This window comes from Python bivittatus, unplaced genomic scaffold (assembly GCF_059951505.1).
Source record: "Python bivittatus isolate LINGU-HERP-01145 unplaced genomic scaffold, Pbiv_v1 ctg000980_np1212, whole genome shotgun sequence".
Classification (NCBI taxonomy): domain Eukaryota; kingdom Metazoa; phylum Chordata; class Lepidosauria; order Squamata; family Pythonidae; genus Python; species Python bivittatus.
Window position 1 is genome coordinate 1,007,334 of NW_028277125.1, and position 25,342 is coordinate 1,032,675.

Consider the following 25,342-nt stretch of genomic DNA (forward strand, 5'->3'; position numbering starts at 1 on the left):
CGCGCGCGACGTCTTGGTGGGCTTCCCTTGTCCTCCAGCCGAGCTTCCTCCGCGCCCATTCCTTCTTTCTCGGGGGTCCCTCCAACCGCGCAGAAAGAGCCAGAAGGGGGCAGGCTCTGGGAGGCGGAGAGGCCGCCCGGGCCGGTTCAGCACCAAGGACAGCGCCCTTCCCCACGTGGCTTCACGCGCACGGCCCGGGTCACAGAACATGCTTAATCCAGGAGAAACGTATGTGCGCATCTTAACCCTGGTTAGTGCTAATCTCGGTTAGTTCTTTAGTGGCTTACCTTTTCATAGAAATCTAGCTGGTTGGTTGCAGTAGTCTGGAGTTTCATGTGCCACGCAAGCCCAGAAAATCTGGAGCCGAGTGACGCAGGTCCTTCGATTAAGTAGCCTAATTCTTCATTGGTGTATGTGGATAATTGTATATGAAGTGTTCAGACACCCAGTGGCCAGCTGTCCACCCAAATAACCAAGGCGGAATGCACAGCTGGCATCTTTTGCCTCCTTCCTTAGCCTGCCATTTTCAGAAATAATAACCCTTTGGATCTGAAATTTCTCCCCCATCAAATGCAGACGCTTCCCCAGATGAGCTCAGCCCTTCTCCCTCTTCTTTCCGTGGCCTCCACCCCGCTTGCAGTTGAGCTTCAGGTCCTGTCAGGCCGCCTCGTTCTAGACCCAGACCTGCAACTGAGGGAGGGGCCTGCTTGGCTCCAGCGGGCAGTGGCCACTGACCCACCTCTCGATTAGCCCCCCCGGCCTCAGCTGCGCTGCCAGCACACCTGGTGCTGGGAACACGGGCAACTGGCTGCCTTGCCTTGCCTTTGCTAGAAGAGGGCACTCGCAACTCTCCGATGTTCAAAGCCTTCCAGGTCCACCAGCCTCGGGACGGCTGTGTCGGCCATGCGGCAAAGGCACTCTCTGTCAAGGGAAGGGAGAGTAAGCATGCAGATGGCGGAGAAGCTGGCTGCTCTTGTGCTGGGCTTGACCCTCTACAGCAACAGCCTGCATTCCTCCAAGCTCGCCTGTGGCAGAGCGCAAAGCATTTACCCACGGCAACAGACCACGTATTTCAAAGCATATGGCACCCCCAGGAGCTCTTGGGCATGCCGTGCGTGGAGCTGGGAGAGGAAGACTGGAACAGGCCTCTCTAGATCTATAGGGCCTCGGGGAGGCCCTGCCCCTATGGAGCTCGCTTTCTACATGGCAGGGAGAGAAGGAAAATTTGGGTGGGCGACATGAGAAGTGCTCAGCACTGAACGTTTTGAAGCAGAGTAGCCTTCCAGTCTAACCCAGCGGTCCATATGCTCACATATACGCCGTAGGAGGAAACAATCTGCAGAATCTCAAAGGGTAGAAAAAAGAGGGGTCTGGCTGGAGACACACATGACGCTCTGTGCATCCTGAATTCCCCCCACCCCACCCCACCCCACCCCAAGAGAGGGCAACAAGGAGGAGCAAGTATGGACCTTTCTCATACATCTATACAAACTTGACATGAGGATAGTAAAAACTTGAAAATTCCACCATAATTAATCTTTGGGGAGATGAAATGGCATATTTTTCTAAATGAGGCTGCCAAGAAACGCTTCGAAGTGGAGGCGGCTGGCAAACAAGTGTTTAAGATGGCTGGGAGAGTGGCAGCTCAGCCCTCTTTCCTGGGCACGATGCGCCCCTTCCCTTGTACTCGGTTGGCCAGGGTGGTGCATGGAAGTATCTGACTGGGGGGTGTATGATTGGTCAGGAGGCCCACTTCTTCACCCACGCACACCCTGCAACTACTCAGGGTCCTACTGAGCTGAACGGAATGGGTCTCCGTCTGTAGGATCAGGTGCTCCCAGGGCTGCATTTGCAGAGTAACACCTCCCCCCCGCTTCTCCCATCTGGCTGTGACCTTGAGTAATGGCAGAAGGGGCTGCCTGTCACCTTGCCGCCTCTGCCTCTCCATGACACTCCTTTGTCCAGCTCACCCTTGTGCTTTGCTGATAAATGGGAGCCGGTGCAGCTCCATTGTCTGAAACACAATCTGGGCCCGCTGGGTTTCTCTGAAGGACAAAACCTGCTTTGCAGAAAGCACTCAACTTTTGCAGCTTTGATCCATCAGGCCCAGGCGGGTGGCTGAATGCCCAGGGCAACCTGATCCCACTGCCCAGCGCAGGTTGGCTGAAGGAGACAGAAGCAAGGAGGGTTGGGGAGTGGGGGGAGGAGGAGAGACAACCAGAAAATCTCCCCAAAGAAAAATTGACTGCCAGGTAGGAGGCGCAGCTGGTCTTTACTGAAAGTGTTCTAAGCAAGGTGGTCTCCTCGGGGCCTTCCTCCGGGTCGGGGATGAAAATGTTCCCTCTGAGCTGAGGTGGAGCCATTAAAGGTCACTCTCTGGGTGTGACCCTTCAGCCTGCTGCAAGTCCATCTAACATACTCAGTTCAATTCAGCTGAGGTGCCGTCTACTCTGAAGCAACCCTGGGCAGCTCATAACATAAAACACAAAATACATATATATAATTGGAATAAGAATTCTAAACATGAAACAAGGTGGCAAATGTAGCCAACGACCACAAAACATGAAAGTGCACTTTACAGGGAACTCCATCCACCTGGCCCCGAGGCCTGGGAAAACAGCCAGGTCTTCAGGGCTTTTCAGAATGCCATCAAAGTGGGAGCCACTGGGATCTCTGGCGGGGGGGGGGGGATCATTCCAGAGGGCAGGTGCCACGACAGAGAGGGTATGCTTCCAGGGTCTCGACAGATGGCACTGCTTGGTTGAAGAAACCTGGAGAGTGCCAACTCTGTCAGATCAAACTGACCAGACAGACACCATGGGAGACAGGCAGTCCCTCAGATAACCAGACCTCATGCCTTGTAGGGCTTTATAGGTCTTAACCAGCACCTGGAATTGCACCCAGAAGCAAACCGGCAACCAGTGCAGCTTACAAAGCCGGGGAATCACATGGGCATGTCAAGCCATGTCCATCATTGCTGCATTCTGGACCATTTGAAGCTTCTGGGTGGCCTCCAAGGGCAGCCCCATGTAGAGTGTATTGCAGTAGTTAAGCCATGAGATGACAAGGGTGTGAGTGACTGTCTGGAGGGATGCAACTGGTGCACCAGATGGAGCTGTGCCAAGGCCCTCTTGGCCACAGCTGCCACCTGCACATTGAACAGGAGCTGTGAGTCCAAGATGACCCCCAGATTGCACATCAACCTTGAATGGGGAAGGGCAACCCCATCCGAGGTTAAAGATGAATATTCCCACATCCAGGTGGTCCTGATGTCCACTGATACTGTCTTGATAGGATTAAGTCTGAGTTACTTCCTCCTCATCTAGGCCTGTACAGCCTCCAGGCACTGGACAGAACCTTGACCGGTCAATCTGGGGTCAAAGGTATAGTACAGGTTACTGATATTTGTTCTCTAGTTTCAGAACCATACTATCTTCTTCCAGTCCAGCCACCCTCAAAATATATTTGGTATTGAATAAATAAGGGGAGAGTATACAGCCTTGTGGCACTCCTTTGCCCACCTGGAGCCAGTCTGTTTTGCCATGTTTTGTCTGTACTGTGGCTTCCTGACCCTTATATAGGTTTCACGTGAGGACAATGATATATTCTGGGATTCCCATTTTCCAAAGGACATTCCACAGCTTGACAGGTTCAGCACAATCAAAGGCTTTTCTATAATTAATGAAGCACATATTGATTTTTTTTTTATATTCTTTGGCTTTCTCAATTATTCAGAGTGCATCAGCAACAATGGCTCTTGTTCCTTGGCCTTTTCTAAAGCCAGCTTGAGCATCTGTCGTCTCCCTTTCTGTGTAGGACTCTATGTTGGGCAATCCTAAACATTATTTTGCTAGCAAGTGAAATTAAGGACATTGTACAATCGTTAACACACTCTGTTAAATCTCCTTTATTTGGCATTGATATGTAAATGTACTTCTTCCAATCTGTTGGCCATGGTGTCATTGTCCAGATTTTGTTAGAGCCTTTCCTGATTCTTCTTCTATTGCTTGCCATATTTCCACAGATATTTCTTGAATTCCTGTTGTTTCTGACTTAGTAATGACTGGAGTGCTAATCTAATGTCATCTTCCAGAGGTAAATAGGGAATATCTTCTAAAGTCTCTTGGAAGTTGACACCTCTTCTGTACAGAATTGCAATGTTCTCCTTCCACCTTTGTTTTATCTTCTTTGAATTGGTTACTATCTGCCCATTGGTATCCTTTAGCACACCATTTTGAGATTGGAACCTCCTTCTGAATCTGGAGATCTTTTGGAAGGTTTTCCTTGTGTCTGAATGTCTTCTTGTCTTTTCTAACAGTTCTCTGAAATTCTTCATTAACGTCCTTCCTGAAATGTTTGTCTTGGCTTTGACTTCTCTTCTTTTCTTGGCAATTTCCACCATTTGTTCTGACATTTTGTTTTCTTTGTTTTATTTCTTTGACTTTGGCTGTTTCTCTTCAGCATTTAAGATTGCTCTGCATATATCCACCTTGGCCTTTTTAGAATTCTCTCATGTTTCCTTCTTATGGGGATTGTTTTCAATTACACCTTCAGCATCTCATTTCATAGAATTTCCCATCCTTCCTGGACACGTTAGTCTACTGGGATTTCAAGACATTGGATCCAGCCTACCTTCTCTTAGAGGTCATCAGAATCTGAACTTCTGAAGCCCAGGACACAAATCTGACTCCTCTATTCCTCTGCCTCTTGATAAAATGAACTCAGGGATAACATGATTGCCTTCTCCCAAGGTGCCGGTCACCTTGATTTGTTTGAGGAACTACTCTCTGTTGGAGCCCAGGACAGTGAATGCCCTGCCCCTTCATATTCCTTCTTGTTTTGTCACTATCACATGCAACTTGGGTTGTCTGACACCAAAAAGCCTTATATCTTCTGGCTGCATGTAGCCTTCCAGAGCTACGTTCTAATTGTGTGTCATCACACGGATGCCTATGACATCCAACTGATCCTCCTGTGTTAGGATTTCAAGTTGTCGCTGCTTGCTTCCTGCATTCTGCGTGTTGCTTTAGAAACATCTGAGATTGGGAGTGGCACTCCTTACTGGCTTCGTTGTTTTAGTTTCCTGCCAACCTCTGCCTCCGCCCTCTTGCTTCTCCCTTTGTCTCCTGGGTTGTTGGCCTCAGTCCATAGCTGCATATTTGGTTCTGGGCTTTTGCCATCCTTCTTTTGCACTAGTTTAATGCCTTCTTGATGAGACTGGCAAGATGCCTGTCGAATACATCCTTCCCAGTCTTTGTGAGATATAGCCTGCCTCTTGCCAGGAATCCTTTATGTAGATAATGCAGTCAATGGTTGAGGAACCCTTCTCGACAGCACCATCTATACAGCCAGTGGTCCACTTCTAGAATCCTGTTCCCTCTTCTCAAAGATGGACAAAAAGGTTCTTTCCCTTTCTTGCCCAGGGCCTCCTGCTCTCTGGAGATCCAGTCTATCAACCATTTGATAGAAAGGGTTCCTGCTGCTTTTCAGTGGATTCCAAAATATCCCCTGATTCCTGGTTGGGATGTCTGGATATTTCCCTAGTAGTGAAAGCAGGGATTACTTGAGAGATCAGTTTTTGGGAAGACAGGTGAGCTTTGGAGAAGCTGCCCTCTTGGGTTGTACAGGGAGGTTTCCCAGTGGGCCTTGGGTGGCCCTTTGTAGGAAGAGTCTCCTGGATTTCAATCTGATGAATATGAGCCACCAAACTCATATTCATTCATTTGCTGGATTTCCTCCAAGGGTTGAAGGCACATCCTCTGCCAAATTTATCTTCCCAGTGACCTGGTGAAGAAGGTCAAATGGAGGGGCAGCAAGCGGCTATGAGCCACCCAGTGGGCTCTGTAGTTGAGCCGTACTCGAACCAGCATTGCCCGTCCCCTCACTTTCCATGGCTGTGTTACTCTGCCCTGCATGGGGGGTGGGAGGCCTCATCAGGGACCCCATTCAGCCAGGGGCCCTACTGAATCCAACCTTCTCTTCCCACAAGGCCAACCAGCTGCTGCTCCCCCTCCCTCCAGGGACGAAGGCCACAAGAGGGGCACGGCTGTCCCCACTGGTCTTCTGCCTCTCTTGCATCCTTGCTTTGGCTCAACTCTTTTATGGTCTGGGCTGGGGTCTTCCCCAGCAGAGGCCTTGCCCCCTTCCATCCTGTCCAGACAGATGTGGCTTCTCACTGGGCCCTCCTGGGCTGCTCCTCATGTCGGTCTTCCTGCAGCTGAGCCTCTTCTCCAGGTGCTTCACCTGATCAGCTTCCGCAGAGAACAAGCCGCTTCTAAACCCTTCCCATTTCCTGTCAGCCTCTCCTATTGGGCTCCTCCTTTTCTTTCTAAGAAGAGGGCAGAGCTCCTGAGAAAGCATTGTTTACAACTTCTGCCAAGAGCAAGAAACATTCTCCCAGCTCCCTTTCCGCTCTCAGTCAAAGCACCTTCAGAGCACTTTGGCCCTTGGTCTCCGGTTTGATGAGCAACAAAATCTAAGCATTCCTCTGCTTTATCGCAGCCTCTTAAATATTTCAGCACTGCTGTTCTCCACTGTTTATCAATTTGTTCAGTAGCTTTTAGAATGAGACGTTTCCTTTGTCCTCCGAGCTGTTTATTGCTTTTGCTGATCATCCTTCTTCCTTAGCTCTCTGCTAATTATACATACTGTATTGATGGCATTCACACAACATGCTTAACCTGATTAGTGAATTAACTCATTTTCTGGAGGTACTCATCCTTGCAACCATAAATCAGTCAGACTGGATTTGCACTGTATGATAAGCCATAAAAGACTGAATCAAGGTTAACATTAACTAAGCTTAACATGTTGCATGAATGTAGTTTCTAGATCTTTACTTGAACCTGGTTAAGAGTATTGCATGAAAACAGCTGATTTATCTGCCGATCCAGGCCGAGACTAGGATGGTCCCATCACTGCCTGTTTGTGACCCTTGTTCAGTCTACTTTTTAAAATCTTGCTCATCGCTGTTGCTTTAAAAATACTTGTGGTTTTCACTGACTCAGAGACCGGAAGCAGTTGGAGAAGCCACGTTTCTAGATTGCTTGATTCAGGAAGGTGCTATTCCTTCTGCACGCTGTGTGTCCTGCAAGATTGCCACTATCTCTCCGTGTCTGTGTGTGTGGACATCTTGCCCTTAGGACCTAAAGCAACCTAGGTTATGCCTGTGGGTAGCCAGTGATTGGCAGGGACCTTCTGTGGTGCCCAGAGGTGGGCCACCCCTCCCATCTCTGTGACCTGGGATCCGTCCTCACTGAAAATGCCAACAGGTTTTCTTGCATGCAAACCCTGTGCTTTGCCCCTGGGGGGAAGGGCATCTTCTTCCTGAGGAGCATCTGGAGGTCAGGGAACCCTCTTTCCCCATCTGTATGCATGTCCCAAATCTTTGAGTGATGAGGCTCATGGAAGCTTGGGCCCTCTGCATTTATTTTCAAACAGACAGGTTGAGGATTTGCTTACATCCCCCAAGGCGGCCCAGCCCTGCTGCTCTCCTGGCAGATCTTGCAGGGAGCAGTGTGCCTTTCCGGCAGGAGTTTCCAGGAGTTTGAATGCCATCTTCTGCAGAACTGGGGTGTGTGTGGGGGGGGGTGACCTCCTCCACAGAACAATCCCTGCTACCTTCCTGTAGTCCAGGGTTCCTCAACCTGAGCCACTTTAAGATGGGTGGACTTCAGCTCCCAGAATTCCCCAGCCAGCCATGCTGGCTGGGGAATTCTGGGAGCTGAAGTCCACCCATCTTAAAGTGGCTCAGGTTGAGGAACCCAGCTGTAGTCAACCATCTTTCCCCACAGTCTTGGTTCTCTCAGGGCCCGTAAGCTCCACCCCCACCTGGCAGATTCACACAACACACCTACCCAGATCAGGTGAAGGCTTATCGGCGGCCTTCGTGCATCTGAGTCAGCTGGATGAGTTTAACCTTCATCTCTTTTTGGGTCACTTTCTCTATGCAGACCAGGCTGCTTCCTTAGTTTACAGTTCACCGAATTGTGCATCCCAGAAAACGGATTAATTCAGCAACCAGAATAAGGTGGTTGTGGGAATGGCGCCACAGTATCTCAGAAGGAACTCAGAGAGGGTCTCCATCACAACTCTTGATCTTGAAACAGTGACCAAGATCCCGGAGGTTCCCTTACAACAGCAAAAGGATGCTGGGAGGAAAGAGGCTTACACTGCCTTAATTATTTTTTGGCTGATGTAACTGCACACTGCCTGACTCCAAGCAATTCTAGACAACTTGCCTTTTAAAAGCAAGAAACAATAAAAAATAGAGAACGTGTGTCCAGAAGAGAAAGCCATACAGTACCAGAAACAGCCTACGGGGCTCGGCAGCCGCCCTGCTCCAAGGCCTGGGAGAAGGGCCAGGTTTCCCGTCCCTTCTGAATGTCGTCAGGGTGGGAGCTGCGCGGCTTTCCAGGGGGCTGTTATTCCAGAAGGCAGGTGCCACCACAGACAAGGTGCATTTTCGGGGTCCCCAGAGATGACCTTATCGAGGGGACTGAGAGCTCGCTCCCCCTGCCTGATTTTTCCAGATGGCAAAACCGACTGGGGATGGGCGATCCCCCGCAAGGATGGCGTGGGATGCAAAACGTGAAGCAAATGACCTCTGGTAGCCTTCACAACGTTTATTCACACGAACTCCCTCCCCAGAAAGCATTTGGCCTTCCGCACCACTTTTAATAGGAAGGGCGATTGTTCAGCATTTCCCGGGCAACCATCCAAAGTTTCCGGATCCAGCTGCCATTAAGCAAGATCCTGTAAGTTTAATGGGAGCTGGCCTTAACGCAATGGCCTAATGCGATGCACCACCTTCAAGCAGACCTCAAGAAGGGCTGTATCTCCCTCTCATTCTGGGGAGTGGCTCCTTCGTGGACAAGACGCCCACAAGTTCCTTAGAGGCTCAGATTCCCCGTGGATCTTCCCAGGCTGCGTCCCTGTGAAATTTGGAAGCTCTTCCTCCAAAGGAGGGTTATCATTTGAGTTAGTGTTTTATTCACAAAACGATCTGGGTTTGCAAGACAGGATTTCTGGGCATCTTCTTGAAGCCACAGCCTCTTTGCAGGGAATTGTTTCTGGAATACTTTCTTCCCACTGAAAAGGGTTATTTCAGGGAGTATGCGGCTCCTACACTCTTCACCAAGGGAGGGGGGCTGCGTGGGAGAGACGCACTGCCTTGCCCTGCGAACTCTCTTTCTGTCTGGATGAAATGCTTTCCAAACACCTCTTGCAGCAAAGACCCCTCCGTTGCAAGGGTCTATAATGCGGCGTTGATTCAGGATCAGCAGCGAGCCAGGAAGACTTGTTTGAAGGGAGGGAAGGGGACGGGGCCAAGCAAAGGAAGAGAAGCAACTGGAAGTCTCCAGCACGGAAAAGCCTTTCCCGCTTGGAGACCCGGCTTTGCTGCGAAGCTGCAGAGAGCCAGACATCTGGCGCAGCCCAGTGGCTCAGCACCGCCCTGAAGCCTCCGCTTAGAGGAGACCAAGTATGAAGCGGAGGTCGGCATTCTTCCGGGAAAGGCGGGCAGAATCCTCCCTGCGGCTGGGCGGGTGGACAGGCCCCAGAGAGGCCACTTTCTACCTTCCTATCGACGCAACTGCTTGGGTGTGTGTTAGAAGAATGGCCCCTTCTGTCTAAAGCAGATTCTTTGGTATCACCCTTCCCAGACCAAGGCTGTCCTCTGAGCCCTGGGTGGCTGGCTGGCCTGGTGGGCCTTGTAATTCACATGCCTGGGGAGCCCCAGCCTGGGAAAGGCTGCTCTACATTAGTGCCTTTGCTGTCCCCATGTGCAAGTTGAGCACATGTTCCTTTTGGGCTCCTAATAGACCTCCATGCACTGGCTTACCTTCGTCTGGCAGATATTTTTAATTTATTGCGATGTCTGACCCACAGCTCTGCTACATGCTGGCTTAAGACTGCTGACTTCTCCCCTGCAACTCAGGGGCTGCAGGCACACACCGCCCGGCTGATCTTGGTCCAAAGTTTTTTCCCCCAAGCAAGATTCTCATGGAATCTGTCTGGCAAGAAGGGATGGATTACAAGAATTCGAGCAGCTGACCTACTTCCCATTGAAGACCAACACAGCCCTTCGTACAGTGGGGCTGAGACCTTTGGACGGGCTTCCTAAAAGCCTGCCGATGAATCAGTGAGTCTCCTCTTTGGCAATTTACAGAACTGCCTTTTGAAGCTCCGTCAGTCTGGGAACCAACACTGCAGCAACAGGCTTAAGCTACGGATTCCTCAGCCGTGACTCTGGGCTCATGCAAAGGGCCCAGTTTGCCAAGATGCAATTCCTAGATGCACCTGCCTGTTTTTTAGCTGACGAGGCCGAGTGCATTGTGTAAATGCCTGTTACTCACAAGCAAGCCCCCAGGCTGTGCCTCTGAATTGCCATGCCCGACACCCTGCAAAATGTTGCCAAAGATGGCATTTGTGCGCCAGTTTCCTCGGACCCTGGAGCCCATTGCCTCCCAATGCCTCTTCCCCCTCTCTCCCAGATTCCTCTGCATTCTGCCTTATGATTTGGTGCTTTATGGCACCCAGAAAATGGGTTTATTCAGTAACCAGGTTAAACATACGGTATGAGCAGAGCCTTTCAGCAACCTCTTTGCTGCTCAGGAAATGGGAAGGGGGCTTGGCCACCCAGAGGGAATGTTGGCAGACCACCGGGTGACTAGTGGGTGACATAAGGGTCCTGGTCTGGACTAGCTGCAAACTGAAATGATTGTGCCCTTTGTCTCGCCTAGACACACCTTCCCTTGAATGTGGGTTATTTATTCCCCTCTGTTATGCCTTCAAAGGAACTACAGAGTAACATTAAGAACGAACATCAGCAGGAACATGAACATGTAAAGCAATCCCTAACTGGGGTTTAGGACTCCTCCAAGCACTGGGTGGGTGTCCTCTAACATGGAAACCAGAGTAGCTGGAGAGCTGCGCCAAGCTGTTGGATACATCATCCTCGGAAACCAAATGTTTTCCTTCATGGTGCAGAAAAGGAGGATCACCTGGTGTCCTACTTTCCAACTCTATCAGTTGGGTTTTTTTGCCCAGGCAGGTTTGGTGGCTGGGAGGGGAGGGAGAGGATGTAGTAATGTGGTCCTGTGGCAGTCGGACATCCAGCAACGCGTTCAATGCCAAATCTAAAATGGGAGAAAGGAGGACGTGTCAACTCCCAGCCTGATGTCACTTGACCCCGGCACGCATTCGCAGAGGTGCCTTTGGCGTCCAGACACAACGCTCCCTCCTGATCACGGAGAACAGCTTCCCCGTTGTTTAAGCCATTATGTTGTCATTGTTATTACTATTATTGCTATAGCTACACGGTCACTAATGGAAGTCCTTAACTCTGGTTCCCTGCTCTGAACAGCTCATCCTGTCCGTTCCACACATGGATGCAACCCTCGTTTATGGATTTATTGCATTGGTTGAGCCCACCCAGCTCCAAGAAGACCCCGGGAGGCATACAGTCAGTCCAATGCATATATTAAAGCGGCATTAAAACCCGCATGGTTGCCCTAACCGAAAATAACACTCCGCAACTGCAAAAACTCAGCAGGGCCTCCACAGCCAGGCCCGAGGAGACTTCCAAGGAGAGCGGGGGGCACGTGCCTCTCTGGGGGGCAGGGGCCGCAGCAGAGAAGGCACGCTTCAACAGACTCGCAGGATTACAACGCTCGATGAGGGGACCTGGCTCGTGCCCACCTTGGCTGGAAGCGACCGGAGACAGGGGATGCCGCCAGCGACCCGGCCCCGTGCCATGACGGGCTTTATAGGTGACAACCAGCAGCTTGAACTGCGCCTGGAAGCCAACCAGCAACCAGTCCAGCTCATGGAGCAAAGATGTCCCACGGGCATAATCCGCCTATTGTAGGGGAGATGGGTGGGAGAGAAATTCAATAAATAAATAAATAAAAATAAAAATAATGAGAAGCAGCCATTTCTGCTGCACGGCTGCATTTTGAGCCAGCTGAGCTTCTGGACGATCTTCAAGGACAGCCCCATGTAGTGTGTTGCAGTACTCCAACTGTTAAGTACCTAGGGTGCGAGCGACTGTCTGAAGGGCTTCTCAGTGGAGGAAAGGGCACAACGGGTACACAGGATGGAGCTGCGTAAAGGCCCTCAGGCCACAGCTGCCACCTGCTCCACCGCAGAGACTGCCCACACGGTGCGTTAGTCTCAGGTGGGGAAGGGACACCCCATCCGAGACCAAACACCCCAGACCATGGAGGCCCAAACAGCCACAGCCGCTCAGTCTTGGCAGCCTGTCCCACACCTTCCAGGCCTGAATAGCCTCCAGACCCCGGGCAGGACGTTGCCAGCTTCACCTGCACAGCCCGGGATTGAGATGCACACCAGACTGATGATACCAAAGGATGGCCTCACCCAGCAGTTTCACATATATGCTAAACAGGAAGGGGGCGGATGCTGAGTCCTGAGGGACCCCTCACCCGAAGGGGGGCGGGCGCCATCTCTCCTCTCTCATCAGCACTGACTGGACCTGACCCCTGAGGAAGGGCGTGCACCGCTGCGCCTCCCAGCGCCAACCCCTGCAGCCGGCTCGGAAGGAGAGGCTGGTCCTCGGTATCAACAGCTGCCGACAGATCAAGGAGCACAAGGATGGGCGCACCACCCCATCCCGGCCCCCCAAAGGTATCAACAAGCATGACCAGTGCTGTCTCCAAACTGTGCCTGGGCCTGTACAGATAGAACGGGCCCAGAGAGTGCATTTCCTCCAAGATCCTCTGGAACTGCCGCCCGGCCACCTTCTCGACAGCCTTCCCCAGAAGAGAGGACTGGAGCCTGGACGATAATTGTCCAGAATGGAGGGGTCCAGCGATGGCGTCTTGAGGAGGGGGCATACCCCTGCCACCTTTAAGGCCAGCAGGACCACCCCTCCCTCCCTCAAAGAGGCTGATATCATTACACGGACCCCCACACAGGTAACCTCCCACACAACCCGGGGGAGGCCTGGATCTAACAGACAGGTGCATGAACTTACCACATGGAAGACCTGCCCGCCTCATCAGGAGTCGCGGAATATCACAAGACTGCCACGGGCAACTCATCTGGACCTGCCGAGCAACTTTATCTGCCAGATGGCATAAAACCTCTTCCCCGCAGCCTCTGGAGGGTCCCTTGGTCCTTCCTTCCCCAGGATGGTGACCAGGGGGTCACCCTAAACCAGGCCAGCTGGCGGCTCTCGGAAGACACAATCAGGGCAGGGAAACGCCACGATGCAGGAGCGAATGTGGGCTCTCCCTCGTCTCCGGTTGGATTCACTCCATGCCTTCCTGAGGGGGGAGACCCAACTCACTTCTTCCTTTTTTGCAGAAACCTGCCCTTAAATTGATTAGGACTAATAGTCCTCCATAGGGCCATAAAATGTGGATTTTCACTCTGCAGCCAATTTCTCGAGAATTGCCCAAGGAGGATGATTTGTGCTGGGTTCCCTGCAAGAAACTTTGGAAGTGGGGACAGTTATTTCCCAGAATTCATCTCCCTTGATCGGGCTGGCTAAACAACTGGAATTATTCATCACACTATGCTATAGCTTGCTTAATCATGATTTACTGAATAAACTATAATCAGCTAGATTCACACAACAAGCTAAATCAATGTTTCTCAAACTTGGCAACTTTAAGATGTGGGGACTTCAACTCCCTAAATTCCCCCAGCCAAGCAAACGTCATTATGGCTCTCTGGCTGATTTTCTCATCTTTTGCCATTCACGTTCATTGTAGTTCATAATTGGAAGTACCTGCAAAAAGCTATGGAGACATCTGTCACTATTTTATTCCATATAAATGCCAAACAAACCTGGGCAAATTTCAGAAAAATCCAATAAAGTGGCTAAGTTACACAAATTTTAACTTTTTCCATGATGCTTTTTTGTTTTCCTTCCTTTGAGCTAAGCTATTCTTTCTCTTACCAGATGAAGTTTTGTCAGAAACTCAGGGACATTAGACCAGGGTTCCTCAACCTCAGCAACTCAGTAGACTTCAACTCCCAGAATCCCCCAGCCAGCCACGTCCAGAGGCAGCCTCACCCCACCCAGGCTCTTAGCTTGCCAAAGCAAAGGCTAGGACAGAGTGGGGTGTGCGTGCGTGTGGGAAAACAGGAGATGAGCAAAGGGGAAGCGGAGGCCACATCTGGAGACTGGCGGCTGTCGCCAGCAGGCAAGAGGAGCATCATTCAACAGCCAGGACCACAAGTTGTGGCCGGCGGCAGCAGCCTATCCTGGGGGGAGTCCTGCCTGGAGCTTGGAGCTCAGCACCAACTAGAAGAAAAACAACCGACTTACAGACTTTTGCTTGAGCTAAGTATTAAAAGACTGAGTGTTAAAGACATATTTACACAGCAGCAGCATCACCTTGTAAGTCCTAGAAGGGTAGAGAGCAATAGTCTGTTATTGGGGAAGGTGCACGGTGTAATAAAGCACTGTGGTGTTTTTTTTATCTGCACACAATCGTGGGTGATTCTGTGGCAACTGCCTGGACGGGTCCCTGCAGTTTTCAAGGCAAGGTGTTTCGGAAGGGGTTTGCCATGGCCTCCTTCCTAGAGCGGAGCCCAGCCGGCGAGCGCAGGAGGCGGGGTTTCCGTTGCTTCGGGCCGTTTCCGGGCTTAGGCGACTTCTGTGTTACCGGCAACTGGTCCCGTCTCCCGTGCAAGGCGCCGCCAGTGTTTTTCCTCCCACTGGGGTGAGAGTGCCCATTTATCTACTCACGGATGCTTTCAAGCTGTTGGGTTGGCAGAAGCTGGGGATGAGACAGGAGCTCATTCTGTCGCATGGAGCTGGGCTCGAACCGCTGAAGTGTCAACCATTCCTGGCCAGCAACTTTCAGCATCATTAGCCGCTGTGCCACTGTGTCCCCCTAAAGCATTGTGTACACATTTGCTACTCTGTGGTGTGTCCAGTCCTTGAAAGCAGAGAACCCTCACCGACCCTTTCAGCCGGTTTCAGCAGGGTGACAAATATCTCTGTGGGGTGTGCACCTTGTCATGATCACATCTTAACATTTTAATGGGAACTTTAGGGAAGAATGTGGGAAAAATGGCTCTTACTCAACCTACGGTTGGGGTCATGGCTCCAAGATGCATCTGTGCAAAACCACTGCCTATGCCGTGCTTAAAAACAGGATGAAGTGCATTAATGACTTGTCTGCAATGGGCTGCAGGAGGTTTCCCAAGGTGGGTTTATTATGCTCCTGCTGATGTAAGGGGAGATGTCCTTCAGACTGGGATGTCTGTGGCTCCACAGGTGGGTCTCTCTCTCTCTCTCCCACCCCCTTCCTAGCCGTCTGGGCCTGTCAGTCCTCCCTACCACCATCGCACAGTGCAGGCCCATGATATGGAAAAGTCCATCAAGATGGCCCAGTATTTTTGACATCACCTCACCTCTTGTGCAAGGCAAGGAAGTGAACAGCATCCAAGCTCAGAGAGGCTGTTACTAACCTGATACAAACGCAGGGATCAGATCTGAACGGAAGCATGGATGGCGCTAACCTCCAGCAGCTGCGAGGTTGCTCCGGGCGCCAGCCTCCCCCCGCGCCTCTCCGGGGTCCCCAGAGCCGAGAGGCTCTGCAAGGCCAGGCGGGGCCCGGAGGCCTCGGCCAACGCCTGGCTCTGGGGAAGGGATCCGAGCCGCCCCGGCGAGCAGCCCTTCCTCCGGCAGATCTGGCCCGCCCCGCACGCGCTTCAGACGCGCGACCGAGGAAGCCGTGTCGGCCGCGCAGTTGGCGCCGCAAGGAAGCTCCCCGAGCGGAAAGCGGCGGTGGGCGCAGCTCTTGGCCTGCGCGGGCAGCTGATGCGCTTGGCGGGGGCGTGTGGGGGGAGGGCGAGCGGGTGGCAGGCCCCCTTCGGAAATGCTCCGGGATGCCAGGCCGGGCAGGAGGGCCGCTGACGGCCCCCGCCGCCGTGCCCGCGCTTCCTTCCACCCCCGGCCGGTCCCTTTGCGCAGGAGGCCCGCGCGCACCAGGGATCGCCGCCCGGCAGGCCCGCGCCCGGAGCAGACGGCAACCCCCGGGAAGGCCCGCGGGGCTCCCCCTCGCCCTCCCGCAAGCCCGGCGGAGCGAGTAGGGCGGCCGTTCGGCCCCGCGCGCCTCCCAGCGGCTTCTGCTCTGCGGGAGCGCGCGAGCCACGCGCGCGCCGCCGCGATCCTCCGGCCCCGCGGCGGCCTAGGTCGAGCGTGCGCCCCGGGGCCCGGCTGCCACCCGGGCTTCCGCTGCCCAGCGCGCTTTGGCGCAGTCCCCGGCCGGCGGGGAGCCCCGGGCCGCAGCCGGGGGAGGCAAAGGGCCCTCCGCTTCAGGGCCCCGGGCGGCGGGACTCCCGCGAGAGGCGGCTGGCGGGGCCGCATGCGCTCTGGAGCCTCCCCGGCGCCCCTCAGAGGCAGGCGAGGGGCTGCGCGTCCAGTCCTACCTGCAGTACCGGCGGCGGCGGCGGACAGCTCCTGCGCGCTCGGGCCCGCCTCCCGCAGGTAACCCCTCCCCCCGCTCTGGCCCCGCCCCGTGGCGCAGCTCTCGGCCCGCCCGCCCCCGCCCCTCCCGCCTCCCTCCCCTCCGCCTTGCGGGCGCCGCGCTCTCTCATGCCCCGCTCCTGGTGCTTCGCTTGCAGCCTCCGGGTGTCGGGAGCAGAGCCCGCGTCCTTCGCGCCCAGGAGCGAGGCGCCGCCGCCGCCGCCGCCACCAGCCCCGGAGCAGGGCGCTCGCACCGGGACCGCCCAGGAGGACCGACCCTGAAAGTTCGCGGCAACTTCCCGGCGCCCCGCCATGGAAGGCAAAGGTAGGCGCGGGAGGACTGCCGCAGCGACCCAGCCCAGCCCGTCGAGGCCCGGTCGGTCCCTCGCCGTTGCAGCAGCGGCGCCCGGCGCGCCCTCCACCCGCCGCCGCGCCGGAGGAGGAGGACGAGGAGGGAGGCCCGGCTGCGTTAGGCCCCTTCCCGCTGCCGGGAGCTGCGCGGGGGCTCGGAAGGCGCAGGGCATCCGCGTCCCCGTAGACCGCGCCGCCGCCGCCGCTGCATGCGGTGCCGGGCGGCGGAAGGGAGCACGGAGCGTCTCGTGCAGCCGAGCCCGCGCTGGCGGAGCCGCGGAGCCCTAAGCAGGTGCTCGGGGCTCAGCAGCCCGCTGCCCCCGCCCGACCCCGGGCAGCCAGGGTCGAGAGGGCGGCCCAGCCGGCGTCCCCGGGCGCCACCGCCACCGCCACCGCCAGTTCCGCCCGGTTCGCCGTGCCTGAACTCCGAGCGGGAATTCCTGCTGGACGTGAGTGGCATCTTCAATCAGCCAATCCGTGACTCCGCTGTAGCCCCCCCGCCCCCCCGCCCAGGGCGGCTCTGGCGGAGGAGCCGGCGCGCCTTTCCCGCGGGCTTTGGATTGACGGCTTCGGCTTCGTGCCCGGAACGTGTGGACGTGGGGAGATTTCCTGGGCGGGGGCCCCTCCTCCCTCGGGCGGCCTGGGGCGGCGAGCGGTGCCCGCGGCTGAGCGCAGGCCCGGGGAGGCGCGGCTTTCCCCGCCGCCGCGGCGGGAAGGTGTTGCGGGGATACGGCGGTCTCCGCCGTCTGCTTGGCGAGGCCGCCCGGCGTGTCCCCGGCGTAGCGGCGTTGCCGGCTGCCCCTTTCACTGGGGAGATGGGAGTCGTACGGCGTAATAACAGCCCCTGCTCTGCACCGTCACGATTCCCGCCGGATGGGTCTCTGGACCTGGGGAGGGAAGGGGAGGCCGCCCGGGCAGGAGTCCCGCCGTGCGGACCGCCGAGCGGGCCATTCCCGGCAGCTCGGCCATCGCAGGCCGCCGGGCCAGAGGCTTGGCCGCGATTCCGGCTCCGCTGCCGTAGTTTGGGGCTCGGGAGCCGCGCAGACCTCTTTCGGGCAGGCTGTGGGCTTCGCTGGGGAGAAGGGAGTGGGGGCAAGAGATTGTTCTCCGGGGAGGAAGCTCGGGAGCCGCTGGCCGGAGCCTCCAGGGCCAGGCTGGGGCAAGGCGGCCTTCGGCGAAGAGCTCTGAGCCCCAAAGGGGCCAGCCTCCCTCTGTGGGTCAGGGGCTTGCAAGCCCTCCTGGCCTGGGGGAGGAAGGGGAGAGGGGCTGGGTGGTCTGGGGCTGGGTGAGAGGTCATCTGGCTCTCTACACTTGGCCACCCAGTTAGGCTCTGTGTTATCCTGCCTTCACCAGCATGTAAGAACAGCCCTCCAAAGCCAGCTTGGTCCGGCTTGTCTCCTGATGCGGCCGTCCAGCCATCTTTGGGCTGCTGGCAAGCAAGAGACGGAGACCCTCCCCTCTCCTGCTGTCTCCCCCGCCACTGGGCCTGGGTGTCCTGGTGCCTGCAGCTGGAAGGTAACCTGGGGCCTTGGAAGGTAATAGCCTCAGTACCTCTCCAAATCTCCTTCCAGTCAGCTTCACTGGATATCCCCAGTCCTAGGGTTTGGGGAAGTGTCCTCCTTGTCACCCATGATTTTATACCCCTTGACCAATCCTCCCCCCCTCTTCCTTTGGCCCCCAAAAGCATCCCAAACGGTACAGCCTTTTCTCTCTGGGAAAGAGTTTGAACTCGCCCTCTTCTGTAGACTCTCAGCTGTCTCTCTGCAGCCATGAGGACTAGCAGCTAGATAGAGCAGGGATGCAAGGGACCAGAGCAGGACCATGCCTGCCCAGGACCTAGCAAGACGCTCTCTTTCGGACATCCAGGCAACTTGTCATGCAGAGAGATCCAGGCCTTTAAAAAGATTTTCTGCAATAATAAGACAAAGAGGGTTAGAGGGGTGGGATCCTGCCAGTTCCGTTGCAGCCTCAAATTCCCTGGTGGTCGTTCTCTGTGCCGTTCTGGAAGTCCTCTCCCTGCTCAGTTTGCGTGTTCACAAGAACGTTCGTCCCCGTCACATCCATTCTTAGTGTTTCAAAGCGCGAAGTTCCTTCTTGCGGAACGGAAGTGATGGTGGCCGACGCCTCCCGTTTAGTCAGCTGTGGGACCCCATGCCAGGCCTGCCGGCCTCCCTCCCTCCCTGCTGCTCTTCCACAGGGAGGCCTTCTCCTGTGGGGCAATTCCACCCCTTCCCCACAGGCCCTCTGGATGCAGGCTGGTTGTTCAGGCCATCCCTGGGGCGCTGCATGCTGACTGCACCTGTCAGAGACCAGGTTTGACCATTTGCCTGGCCTAGTTCGCCTTTTTAGGGGACATTTTCCTCCTTTGAGGGGACATTCTGGGCAGTCTTAGAAAGCAGGAATTTTCCAGTCTGTATTGTGCCTCTCTACCTTCATCCCCTTGGATTTATATCATGTCAGCCGCAGTGCTGGAGTTGGGTCTGCAGCTCCTCTGACTAGCCCGGGCCTCTGAGAAGGATCTCTTCAGAGCATGGGGGTGGGGGGGAAGCTGTTTTCTACCAGTTGAACCCCACCCCGAGGTGGTCCAGAAAGTCGAATGGCAGGAGCTTCAGAGGTTTCCTTTGGGGAGGGTCAGACCCAGAAGCCGGTGGGCTCACAGGCCCGCCTCTTCCCAGGAGAGCTGAGACATCAAGAGTTTCAGGCAGAGGTATTTCACAAACTTCCCGGAGTGTTTTAGGGGGAGACGGGAGCATTTAATGGAAGCGAGGACCTCTCTTTGGGACGTATGGGCGGCAGGGAATGCAGCAGGCGGGTCATTCTAGGAGGAGGGTGGCCAAGGTAGCACGACGGGAGGTTGGGACAGGCAAGGTCGCCCCCCTTCCCGGCCCATGCAGGATCAGCCCAAGCAGTGGCCAGATGTCCTCCTGACCCCAGAGCCCCTCTGGGTATGCATAAGAGATCGGACCCCTCACACTCCTGCACTCATTCTTACATCTTTCAGCAGCCTTTGCTGGTCTGTCAGAAAATGTAACTTCCACCTGCCCTTCCTGATGCCTCAGCTGACCGAGCTGATGGCATTCGTGCCCCAGTCAAGGGAGCTCCTCCTCCTCTGCTGAAGCCTCTGGTTTCCACCGAGCTCGGAGAAGCGCGTGAGGCAGGGCTGGAGGCCGAGGATCTTCTTGTGCCTGCCTGCAGCCCCGCTAAAGGATCTTGGAGGGCGACTTTTCTTTGTCCTCGGAAAGAGCCACGGAGGGGACTTATCCAAGGCCGCCTCAGGCACGGTGGCTGCCTTCCACCAGCTTCTTAACTGATGGCCTTGAAGCAATGGTCTGACTCCACAGTATGTCAAACAGCCTGAGTTCGCAAGTGCACTTGATCTGGTTTCGAGTTAACTCATTTCCTGCATTCACACAGTACTGGGCCATGGCCTAACCTGAGAACTAAGTTTACCCAGCGTGCTGAGCCACAACCATACCGCCAAGCCTAACCTCCCTGAACTTCATAGGTCTCGTCTCGTCTCGTGTCAGAAATGCAGGAACTGGAAGGGAGATAATTATTGATCTAAATTTTAAAAAATTGAAAACTTCATAGGTTGTGTGTCTGCAGCTGCTGCATCGTCCCTGACCTGGTTAGACGTGTTGTGTGGCTCAGGGGCTCAGGCTGCCACTGTGGAGCTGGAGGGGCAGGGGGAGACCTGGTCCTTTTCCCTGGGTGGTGGAAGCCAGTCTTTCTCTTGGAGCTGCTGTTAGCTGTGGAACAGAAAGCGGGGGGGGGGGGGGGGATGTTCACAAGTTTGTCAAAAGCATGAAATTCACAGGAGAAATTAGGGATGGGGCCAAGAGAGAACCACACCTTCTTGCTAGCCATCCCTGGGAGTTTGGGCGGAACGGAGAGTTTTACCAGGCAGCCTCCTTCGCGCCTCTCTTGTTTTGGCATCCACAAGGCCCGCAAACAGGGCTGCCTCTTCACTAAGAAGCTATGGGTGGTGCAAACAGCTGCGTTGCCATCACGATCCCTGCTGGGGAGCCTGAAGATGTCCAGGTGGGATCCAGAAGGTCCAGGTTCAACTCTGCACTGAGTTCTCTGTGAAGTCTGGGCAGCTGCACTTCTGCTGTCAGCATAGCCCACCTTGCCCAGGCATTACGGAGGTAAAATGGGGGTGAGGTGGGTGGATGTAGGAACCTGCGTACCCCCCCACCCCCAGTGGCTTAGAAGGAATGCCTGCCCGGCCTGCCCCCTCCCTCAGTGCACTGTACTTCCAGCAACGGGGGATCAGAGCCGGAGCCTGCTGACGCTGATCCAGCCTGGACTGGAGCTCCTTCCAAACATTTCCTGGCTGCCTCTGCTTTGTCACCCCACTGCCTGCCCTTTTTCCTCTTTTGAGAGGAGGGGAGACCCTGCCTCCCCCTTGTGATAGTGGATCCCCACAGCTCTTTTCCACCTCTGTCTTCAGACCAGCTGCCCAGGGCCTCTTGGCGCCCTCTCACTGGCACCTCGCCCCCAAGAACTGTGTCCTTGGGGTGACACCAGGATGCTCAGCTCATCCTGCCCTTGCCAGTCTTTCCCTGCTGGCTCCTCCAGTCCTTTGAGTCAGGAAGGGCAGAGGGGGATCAATCAGCTCCCGCCATCTGCTTTTCCATCTCTTCTCCCTTGCAAGTTTGTGGCCTGTTGGGGCTCTTGCCCACTGGGAGCTGCCCGCGTTGTTGTTGATTGCTGCCCCATGGATTCCCACCCTCCATCTTGCCCACCTCCTCTGCTCTGGCATCAGGGCTTTAATTCATCATTTCCCCCTTCCCCAGCCCCATCCTCCAGGTCTTCCAGGATGCGCCTTTTCCTTCTTCCCTGGGTAAACTTGCTGACAAGAGGTGACCCATGAAGGAGGCTGCCTGTTTATCGCTGGCTGTTGTTGCAGGATGGTTTTCTGGCAAGCGGGAATGGCGGGTTTGCTCAGCACAGTTGGGAGACGCAAGAAGGGCAGAGGCCAGGAGCTCTGATGCTGATCCGAGGGCCTGGAGACGGGAGCCTTGTGTGAGCGGAGGAGTTTTGTGTGGGGCACCTTCCCAATGTTTCCTCTGCTCCACCAGCTTTCTGCCTTGGGACTTGGAAGATCTCTTTGTTCCCTGCAATCCTGTTTTTGTTTCTTCTTCTTCCCTGCCATACCTTTGATTGATGAAGCTTTAATTAGTGAATGTTTCTATCCAGAGGATTGATGAAGAGCAGTCCGTAGCATTAAATGGTGTGTTTACCCAACGGGGTCATGCAGGTGCGCATGACGCACTGTGTATAGGTGGGAGGAGTTCCGTTCTGGTGCTAAATTATTAGCAATACATTATTAATGGGGAAGCATTTTCCCCTGGACTTAATGACTAAGAGAAGAAACAACCAGAAGAATGTGGATTGGGGTAGGTAATTTGGCACTGTCCAGATGTTTTGGACTACAGTTTCCACACTCCTGTGGTATGGTAAGTAATCCTTAGGGATGGTACCAGTGTGGCATAGTTTCAAGTTTGGGATCAGGAGTGGGGAGATGCAGGTTCTAGTCCATCTTGGGCATGGAAGCTCTTGCGGGACTTTGGGCCTGGCTGGGCCACACATTCTCTCTCAGGAAAAGCTACGTAATGGGTTGCTGTCACGGGGATTAAATGAAGGCCACGTGAGCTGCCTTGAGAACCTTTCCTGCCCAAAAGGCCAGGCTGTCTTCCCTGGCATCGGTCACTACAGCTGTATAGAGCCAACCGGGGGTGAGAACCAACAGGCCGGTAGCTTGGAAGACAGAACTTGGCCTTGGGCCGTTCCAGGAAAGAGAGAGGCTCCCTGTCAAAGGCCTTTTCCTCCAGCAGCCCAGCCCTGGACACCCAGAGCTTCTGTGAGGGTGGACTGGTCTCTGGCCCACCTCAAAGTCTGTCTGATCCCAGAAGGACCCAGAGGGCGTCTCCTGTCACGCCTGGCCAGTGACAGGAGAGACGCGCTCACGGGCTTCCCCAGAGGGCCCCTGCCAGAGCGCTCTCGCCAGCCGGCTCTCTGCAGTCGGGCCACTTACTGCAACTCCTTTCTTCTGAGGATAGAAAAGCCAAGAGGCTGTGTAAGGAAACCCAGCTGGATGGTCCTTGGGCTAGGGGACTGAGCACTGGGGATGTTCTGCCGCTTGCAAAATGGCAGGCCAGGCCCTGGATGCCCTCTTGCGCCTGCGCCCGGCATTGACCCCAGAGGTGGTGAGGCATCCAACCCCTGTCCTGAGCCCAGGGGACCTGGGGCCTGAGCCCTGAGGAAAGCTGCTCTGGCTGGGCAAGGTGAGAAGGCAAGGAGACCTTCCCCAGGCAGATTAGGAAAAGGGGGCTGAGGCTGCTTAACAGGTAGAGCTGGGAGCCAGTAGCCCAGCCCTGTGCGGAGAATGGGTCCTTGCAGCAGGAACAAAGAGGGTGAACTGGATGCCTACGACTTTGGCCCAAGTTGGAGTTTCCCAGGGGATCGGGAGGATCGTGCTTCAGGACGCTTACAGTGCTGGCGGCTGGAGGTATGGATAGAGATGGCTTTCAGGGCAGGCAGAAGACTTCTTCTGTGGGTCGGGAGCCCTGAATTCCCATCCGGAGACTCTTGGATTGATCTGGGGCTCTGAATAGGTCTACCCCGCTTCATGAGCAGCTCCCCGTGAAGCAGGAAACCAAGGGGAGCCCTGGCTGTGCCTTTGGGGGAGAGAATCGGGAGGAGGCTTGCGGGTGCTGGCTCAGCGCTGGCCACAACCCAGGGTCCCTGGCCCCCGTGACAGAACACGTGGCTGCTTTTAGACGTCATCCTTTGGTTTCTAGTTCTCCATTGTACTGATGCATTTTCTTGGCGGATTTCAATCAAGCAGAGTCTGACCCGGCTGGGACTCGGATGAGAGGCTACCAGGAAATCTCTGGCGTGTGGGTTAGTTTAGATCATCAGACAAGCAGTCGTAACTCTGGAGGGAGGTAGCGAGAAACCATTCTTGTTGTTCTCAAGAAGATCACACGGACCTGTCCCCAAAGTTGGGCTCAGTGAAGGCAACTTTATGCCTTTAGCCCAGGTAGGAGGCAGAGCCTAGGTGACCTTGGCGGCTCTCGGAAAAAACAGGCAAGGTCAGACCTGGTTCCTCTTTGTACGGGAGGCCACCTGGAAATCACTTCTGTCCTTTGGACGAAAAAGCTCTGACGCCAGCTCAGCTGAAGGAGCATCACATGGCCCAAAGCTGCATCTGGATGCGTGATACTTCCCATGTTCTTGTTTCATTATTGCGTTTAGGCATTTTCAGTTTCTGTAGCATTTTAGCAGGAAGGTTTCTGCATCTAGCTTGGCTGTAAGAGACGGGCTCACTTCTTCCCAAGACGACCCCGAATTCAAAAATACGCTACGGTCATTTTTTAGTGGAAATGGTTTGCAGATGTATTGTAGTTGTGCTTAGAGAAAGAGAGAAAAGACAGTATCGGATTTTATTTAAAGGCTGGCTTGTGGCAGCTGATTAGCTACAACGTCACAAGTTTGTTTTGTTTTTTCCCCAAAAGCAAGTAGAAAAAATAGATTTATTTACACACAGTTGCTGGTTTACAGGCATTGCAAAGGGTTAAAAAGGAACTGCTGTAAGAAGGGAGGGTGAAAATTCCCACAAAGCCGTGATCTGAGGTGACCCGTTTCCTTCCTAGGTCATCTCAGAATGGACACTCAGGAACCCAGCAAGACTGTTGACTCGAGGAAGGGGATTATGGTGCTTTGAGAAGGACAGCTGGGGTGGGTGGGTGGGCAGAGAGATGCTTTTCAAAGACCTCCTTCTGGAGAGCATCAAGCGTGCACCCTTTTCATGCTTCCTATTCTCAAATGCCTTGTTTATCTGCCAGATTGTGGATGAGCGAGAAGAAGCCGGGGCTGGGGCTGTGAAGGCATAACATTGGTTGGTCTAATCTGTGCTTCTACTGAGCTGGAATATCTGCAGGTCTCTCTGGAATGGGCAGATGCTTTGCTGGAAGACCCCTGGGAGGGAGCAGGTTTCTGTCAGGTTTAGACTGATGAGGTCTAAGGGCGAACTGGTGCAGACCTGACATCAGCAGGGGACATGCGGGTGATCGGTGTCCTCCACTACTGTGTAGGTTTGTAGCCAGGTGTGCGCCTGAGCACGGGCTTACATCCCGGCGGAAGGTGAATTGGGCCTGGCCTCTTCTACGGTCCCTCTGTGGCTCTTGTTCCCCCTTCCCATCATTATAGAGCCTTCAGCAAGTTTAGGTAATAATCGGTCAGCCCATTCCCCGCAGAGGTGCGGCCTGAGGTGTCCAGCTCCCGCTTAGGCGGAGTGGATCCCCTTTGCCTGCTCGGATCCCAAGCTGCCAGCTTCCCCGGCGGCAGAGAACCTGTACAGAAGAACGATTGGCATCAGAAGGGATCCGGAAGGTTCTCTGAAATGGATTTCAAATGCCAGACTGGGCTGGCTGCAAAGAGGTGCTGAAGGCAGCCCCTGTTTCTTGCTGCAGCACCCCCAGGGTGCTGGGCACTGTCAGTACAGAAGCAAAGTGCCCCCTTCCCAAAGAAACA

The 25,342-nt window shown here is 54.8% G+C and overlaps 1 protein-coding gene and 1 long non-coding RNA gene across 2 annotated transcripts in view; one reads left to right on the top strand and one right to left on the bottom strand.

Moving 5' to 3' along the window:
- Positions 1-8,616: 8,616 nt before the first annotated feature.
- On the bottom strand, positions 8,617-16,448 carry LOC112543201 (uncharacterized). Its single transcript, XR_003086581.2, has 3 exons — positions 12,998-16,448; positions 11,701-11,860; positions 8,617-11,138 (listed from the first exon to the last, which is right to left on the bottom strand). It is a non-coding gene; the product is annotated as an uncharacterized LOC112543201 (long non-coding RNA).
- A 95-nt stretch (positions 16,449-16,543) lies between these two features.
- The window catches only part of FGF12 (fibroblast growth factor 12), a 164,566-nt gene continuing 155,767 nt past the window's right edge, over positions 16,544-25,342 (top strand). Inside the window, exon 1 of the mRNA XM_088131866.1 lies at positions 16,544-16,775. Within this exon, the coding sequence (XP_087987992.1) occupies positions 16,763-16,775 (13 nt within the window). The 5' untranslated portion in view covers positions 16,544-16,762. The remainder of the gene's footprint in view (positions 16,776-25,342) is intronic.